The 7,160-nt window shown below is 37.6% G+C and overlaps 1 protein-coding gene across 1 annotated transcript; it reads left to right on the plus strand.

The window, feature by feature from the left end:
- mdp1 (magnesium dependent phosphatase 1) lies at nucleotides 1-3,221 on the plus strand. The gene is made up of 6 exons (XM_017486305.2): nucleotides 1-122; nucleotides 713-776; nucleotides 929-1,036; nucleotides 1,493-1,600; nucleotides 1,714-1,799; nucleotides 2,215-3,221. Exons 1-6 carry the CDS (start codon nucleotides 89-91, stop codon nucleotides 2,295-2,297), a joined length of 483 nt encoding a protein of 160 aa, XP_017341794.1. The 5' UTR covers nucleotides 1-88; the 3' UTR covers nucleotides 2,298-3,221.
- Nucleotides 3,222-7,160: the final 3,939 nt, after the last annotated feature.

Genomic DNA, 7,160 nt, shown 5'->3' on the forward strand with positions numbered 1-7,160 from the left:
AAGACAAATGCGGAAATGACGTAACATCACGTGAACAGTACGAAAAAAAAAGTATTTCCTTGTACTAGGGGAAAGCTGAGGTTTAGACATGTCTAAACCCAAATTAGTTGTGTTTGACCTCGGTAAGTTGACATTTTTAAACACCATGTAATCACAGACTTACAACACTTCCGGTCTGTAAAGAAACGTTCGCTAACTTTCATGCACGCGCCTGTGTGTATGTGTGTGTGTGTGTGAGAGAGAGAGAGAGACATCTGGGGATTTTATTAATACAGTAACCTGAATAGTCATTGTACTTGTATGCGACCTTGAATAGTAATTTTATATTATAGAAATGTGTATTTTATTATTATTTAAAATGTAAATCTGCAATCCAAATCCGTCAGGTTCACTGAAATGTCCTAAATAAAAAAAAAACTAGTTATAAGCAGGTCAGAATTGAGAGGAAGAGTTAATCTTCCTGATTAAAAACATGTCAAAAACGAGCCAACCTGAAATACTTATATGTTAATAAGTTAATATCAGTAACTTTGAGAAATGGCAAAGCGTTCATTCATTCATTGCAGCGTTTATTCATTCATCCTTAGTAACTGCCTTGTCAGGGTCACTGGCACCTGACCCCCCCCCCCCCCCCCCCCCCCCCAATCAATTTTATTGGTGTTTAATTAGGTGTTTAGTGATATGAGATTTACTGTAATGTATCACTGAATAGATTTCACACTGTGGCCTTACTGGGTGGATACCCACGTCAATCCTCCTTTCCGCAAGGATAAGAGGTTAGTTTATTTTCTTATTGTTCATTATGTGTTTATGTTAATAACCCTAACATTTTCAATAATACTGCTTTTATAATTGAGTATGATCTCTCTCTCTCTCTCTCTCTCTCTCTCTCTCTCTCTCTCTCTCTCTCTCTCTCCCTCTCTCACAGTGGGAGGGTGGTGGACTCATGCAATGAACATGTCCGGCTTTATGAAGACACCGTAGACGTTCTCCGCTTTCTGCACACTCAGGGCATACAGATCGGCGTGGCTTCGCGGTGAGAAACACACTCATCACTATCTCTACAGCATTGTTTCCTAATCCCGAACACAAAGTCCACTTTGTTTTCTCATCACATTTAAAACCCCTGACACGCCTAAAACAAGCATTCAAGAATGTAGAATAAACTGGTTGATAAGCAAATAATACCTGCGCATTTACCTGTGTGGACTTTGTCATTACTGTAATAAAGACTGAGCCATTAAAAGGGTTTTTTTTTTAAAGAAAATTAAAAATGGAGAGGGGACTCTTAAGACTATAATATTTGTTGATTATTGATTTTTATTTACTTTTTACTTTGTTTACTGCATTTTATTAATGGCAGTTTAATCCCATGATTATATATTATTCTATTATAATACAGTATATCATACATCTTCTTATTATTATTATTATAATTATTATTATTGTGTGTGTGTGTGTGTGTGTGTGTGTGTGTGGGTGTGTGTTTCAGCACAGGGGAAGTGGATGGAGCCAATGAGCTACTCTCACTCTACAACCTCGACCAATACATTACCTTCAAAGAGATTTACCCAGGGTCAAAGGTCCCACACTTTAACAGGTAAGGCAAAGAGGAATCTGTGTAATTAAGATGGTGTAATGTGTGTGTTTGGGGGAAAAGAACAATATGAGGAGACTTATAGTACATTGTGTGTGTGTGTGTGTGTTTTCTAGATTGCAGGCAGACAGTGGTGTGTGCTACACAGACATGATGTTCTTTGATGATGAACCCAGAAACATCATTGAAGTCGGCAGGCTGGGTACAAATCTAACCCACTCACACTTACCCTATACCCTTTGTAGGGTCCCTAATCCACCCACACTTAAACCTATATCCTATTACAGGGATAAACATTCAGATGGTTTTTTAATATAAATGAGCCTATAATGTTATACGGCCAATCAAACATGAGCCTTATTATGGCTCCCTAAACTCTCCATGCCCCTGCCTGGAGTCCCTACACCATTCACATTGAACTTTGTCCCCTAGCAAGGGTTGCTAAACCATCCATACTCAAACCTATATCCTGGTTAAATCCCAAAATTAATCACACTCAACCCTGTACACTACTAACCACAGACACTAATGCTTTTTAAAAAAAAAAAAAAAAAAAAAAAAACGAACACACTGAACTGATACTGTCTTCGCCTGATCTGTCTCTGTATGTCCCTCAGGTGTGCACTGTGTCCTTGTTCCTGATGGTGTTACCTCTAAACTCCTTCATGATGAGCTTCAGAAGTTCATGAAGAGGACCTGAGTGTGTAAATCTCTGCTGCAGTGTACAGTGTGTCCTGCAGGGGGCAGCAGAGATCATCACTCTCATCACTGCGTACTGTAACACTTTGTGAAGAGTGTATTTTTGATTTTACTCATGGGCTAACCACGCGTTACTGGGGGGTGGGGGTGGGGGTGGGGGGGGTGATTCGTGTCCCCCCCAATGTTGAGGAAATACCAATCTGTCCCCTCAATATACAGTACAAAATATTTTCTATATGTCCCCATTTAATGAACCCTGCCAACAGATCTGTCTTTTCTTCATCTATTCTATTTATTTATTTCTATTACTTTTAAATATATTTCCGTTTGTTAAGGAAAATAGGTGTGTGCCCCCACTCCAATTGTACGCTTGGTTGCGCCTATACTCAAGTAAGTTCGTTGATATATTTCACCAGCTCAGTCTGTAAGAAATGGAGACAGCAGCCAAGCGTAGAAAAGTGCAGCAGAACATACAAGCTTTTTTTTCAGACAGTAAGTAACTAGATACCTAAATAGTAGGTAACCTTAGCTTAGTATAGAAGGCATCATAGCATGGCTTGGTTTGTTCTTAAGAACGTCAATTAACTTTTGATATTTGCATACGCACGAAGACCATTAACGTTACATTCACTTGCATATCCTCCCGCCGAGTTCGTTGGACCCCCCCAGTGTCCATACCATGGTTACACCCTTGACTTTACTCCAAATATTAACGTTAATTTAAGAGATCAACAGCATCATGTGGAACTGTTAGAAAAAAATGTGGCTATATTTACACATAAAGCTGTTAGAGACATCAGTGTATTAGAGAAAGAGTTTACAGAGGTAACTGTTATATCTACCTATTTTTAAATGTCTGTTACTGCTCATTCTAAATAATTTAAAATGTATTTTACAATATTAAATTAACCATATTCATCCAGTCTCCTCGTGTGTGTGTGTGTGTGTGTGTGTGTGTGTGTGTGGTTTGTGATATATTAGCACCATACCCAATGATGGTTCTTTTCAGTGAGTCAGATCATTTGACTCCGCTCATCCCTGAGAGTCGACTCTAAAACCCATAAGACTCACAGGGACCATTACAGTTTCCATTAAAACCAATACAATTCCCTTTCTAACCATTAAAACCATACTAAATTCTATGACGGTTTTTATTGTGTTTTTTTTTTTTTTTTTTTTTTTTCCAGCAGTGTAGCTACATACGTACAATCACCAAAGGAACCAACGATCTCTGCTACTTCCTTGAAAGCTTGATTTTTTTCCTCATAATGTCCCTATACACCTTTAATGACAGGAGAAGATGAAACCAAGCTTATAAGTTTTTTCTTGTTACAGTAAACGGAAACTGATTGCAGGTAGGAACTAAAGTTGTGAGCGAGGAACTGAAGAAACATGAGAAGACACGCTCCATGAGATTGGTCTGAGGAGTCATTCAAGCTGATCGTTTTGGACTTTACAGCATCATACCTCTTATATTTACAACATCTCTATTTAAATGTCACTGAAAGTGTGAAATGTCACCGAAATCTATTTGAATAACTGTAAAACTGTAAAAACCTGTCCTCATAAAAAGAATATAGTAATACGCCAAATCTACCAAAAACAATCGCTCATGTATTTGAATCGACTCGTTTGTGAACAACACGCCACACGTGTAGATTTAAATATAGGTCATATTTGTAACGGCATTATAATATTTCCTGACAAAACTGTGAAAGCTGGTTTACACCCTACATGCACAAGAGCACATAAGTCAGGAGTCGTGAGCTATATCAAAAACGACACAAATCAATATGTACCAACACCATGAGAAAGTATCATCTCACAGGCTCTGATTCATGATGCGTCCAAGTGGAGTGGTGTTTTTTTCTGACATCAGGAAATCAGAAAAAATAGTTTTTAGTTACATGTGCAGACAGACTATAAAAGAAAACTTTTGACTCCATTCCTAGGTATTTGAATCTATTTTTGAGCTCATAAATCATTGATTCAGCGCTGTGTCGTTCTCCTGAGCAGCATGATTCATTCATTACGTGAAAATGGCAGTGTGTGACAGCACTGTTAATACTGCGCTACATTATTCACAGCTAAAGGACTTTCCCCTGCTTTATTTTTACGGCTCTAATGGCGTCTCAGGTGCAGGGATTGAAAATGAATGGCTCGTATTTCCAGGAGGTCGTTTTCAGGGTCGGAGAGCGAGTCAGTCTGCGCCCTGTTCCGAGTAATGATATAAATTTATATTGTGAATTTACTGGGTTCTGACAATAGCTGTTAGTCACTCTGAATAAATATGAAGTTTATGTACCGTCAAAAGTCACAATACACGATCTGCATATAAATCATAAATCTGCAGTGATGACATTTCAGCATCTCCGAATAATGGCCTGATAATTCTATGAATAAAAATTTTAACTCTCAGATACAACTGTTAATATGTATTTATTTATATATCATATTTATAATAAATTCAGATAGAACTTTCCGAAGATTTGATATGTGGCCATAATGAATCATTCTTTAAGTATTCATTTAATACATTCTTAAAAATAATTTGGGTTCTTTGGGCGTTCCTCTACAGAAGAACCCTTAATGTTTCTATGTAGAACTCTACAATAGTGTTTTGGATGCTAAGAAACTTTAATTATACAATGAACTCCTTAAAGAACTCTTGAAGTAAGCGCTGTGCTTTGGCTATGTCCCAACCCTGACCCCGGAGAACCTTCTGCCTTGCACATTTGAATGTTTTCCTGCTCTAACACACCTGAATCCACTTACTTATAATTATCACTTATAATTATAATTATATAATTAACATCTGTTGCTGTCTTGGAGTGAGTGTTGTAAAGCAGGGAAGTTAACTTAAATGCCATATTACTGCAGAAATGGGGAAAGACAAGCGACGGAAAGTACTGGAACAGATACAAACTGAATTTCTTACCATTTTTCTGCCGATTTTCTTACTGTGTATGTTGACGAATGTCAGTCAGTTGTAAACAACGAAGTTTGTTCACAGTACAGCTGATTTACATTCTGCCACACATACAAAAATAAAGGCAAAGCTCACAGAGAGCTGAAGATCATAAAATGGCGACTAAACAGTGGAAAATCCTTCAGTAATCCAGCTCAGCCACCGCAGTGCACCAACTACCATGCGAACTCTTACTCTTATTACAGTGTGTTACATTTATCCAAATTGAACAGCTCGTCTTATTCATCTTAATTCATGGATTTTGAAATTGCTTCGAAAATATTAAAATGAGTGAATTCGATGAAATGTTCATTGCATTGGTGCATAACTGAAATAAGCGATTTAAACGTCACCATGTAAATCGGTGTATAAATGTACTAACTACTAACCCGTACTAACTAGTTCTGCATGAACACCACATTTCTTGAGCACAAGCTCCTGAGAATGATTTATGAAAACATGTGTTCCTATCCAGGGTGAAAACGAGGGCCAGTGTTGCGTTCATAATCATTTCAGATCCTTTATAACGGTTTCCCGTCACATCCGTGTATATCTGCAGCGCTACAAGCTGAAACTAAAAGCAGACAGAAATTCTTCTGTGATCTGTGATGCTGTCAGAGGCCACACAGCCTGGAGGCATATATATATATATATATATATATATATATATATATATATATATATGTGTGTGTGTGTGTGTGTGTGTGTGTGTGTGTGTTTGTTTGAGATACTCAGCCTCTACACACACTCTATCTCTATCTTTGAGACGAAACCCCTGCAGGATAAACATCACACACTTTTGCTCTTTTTTCCCGCTCAGTGAACAGGACGTTCATCAAAATGGAAGGTTTGTTGTTGTTGTTTTTTTCCAAGTGATAACAATATTCATTTGAGTGTGTGTTTGAAATAAAATATGATAATTCCTCATAATGAACCAGGTTTATTCCCTCATTGTGTCTAGCAGTCGTCAAAATTAATTGCTTTGTTGTGCAAATTGTGATATTATTCATTCATGTGAAGGTGTTTGTCATATAGGATGAAAATATGGAGATCAGCCATTTGCAATTAGCACGGTTTGTAATTAGCCTAGCAATCTGGCATTGATTTACCCACATTCGGTTTGTGTGTGTAATTGAGCAAGGCCTTCACTACATTTACATTTACGTTTATGACATTTGGTTGAGACTCTTATCCAAACTGACTGAAACTGGGGGGTGAATTCAGCTGATTATTTACTCGTCACACTGTACGAGATCATCATAAAAATCTGGGCTGAATTCTGTAGCAGACTGTTATAGCGTATGTTCAAAGTGTTATAAAATTATATGATGGAGATCTGCAACAAAGATTTAAAAAATGACTACCTACAGTGCAGCGCTGCTTATGTCATCAATCAGCGTGATCCAGAAATCAACTCGTCTAGAAAACGTGAATAAAATGAGCCATTAGCATGTTTCGTTTACGTTTCGCCATCGCCGTTAGCGAGTTTGTAGCTGTCCTGTGAGTTTCCTATTAGTGGATTTGAGATGAGCGTTGTAGCAGCGCTCAAACTCAGAATTTCATCACAAATTTTTCACACTGACTGATACTTTAGTGTTGGCCATCTTTGGTCGCAGTGGCACGAAAGCCAATCATGTTCTCAAAGAATGTTCTCAGACTACAGAGAAAACATCTCGTTAGAAAATGTTTGGCTAGATAAAAATGTTAGCATGGATATTACACTATAAACTTAGCAGACCTACTAGTTTTAATTGCTATTTTAGATAGTTAGCTACTAACAAGGTCAAGTTTACTGGCCACTATTAGCGTAGCAGCGTAGCTAATGTTGCTAAACTGTTATAAAGTGTAATTACAACCAGAGTTTTATGCTAAGCAATTTGTATGATTTAAAAGAAG

This window comes from Ictalurus punctatus, chromosome 15, assembly GCF_001660625.3.
Source record: "Ictalurus punctatus breed USDA103 chromosome 15, Coco_2.0, whole genome shotgun sequence".
Classification (NCBI taxonomy): domain Eukaryota; kingdom Metazoa; phylum Chordata; class Actinopteri; order Siluriformes; family Ictaluridae; genus Ictalurus; species Ictalurus punctatus.

Coding starts and splice junctions, on each gene's coding strand:
- mdp1 (XM_017486305.2), top strand. CDS start 89: ATGTCTAAACCCAAATTAGTTGTGTTTGACCTCG. Junction 1,037..1,492: donor CAGATCGGCGTGGCTTCGCG/GTGAGAAACACA, acceptor TGTGTGTTTCAG/CACAGGGGAAGTGGATGGAG. Junction 1,601..1,713: donor AAGGTCCCACACTTTAACAG/GTAAGGCAAAGA, acceptor TGTGTTTTCTAG/ATTGCAGGCAGACAGTGGTG.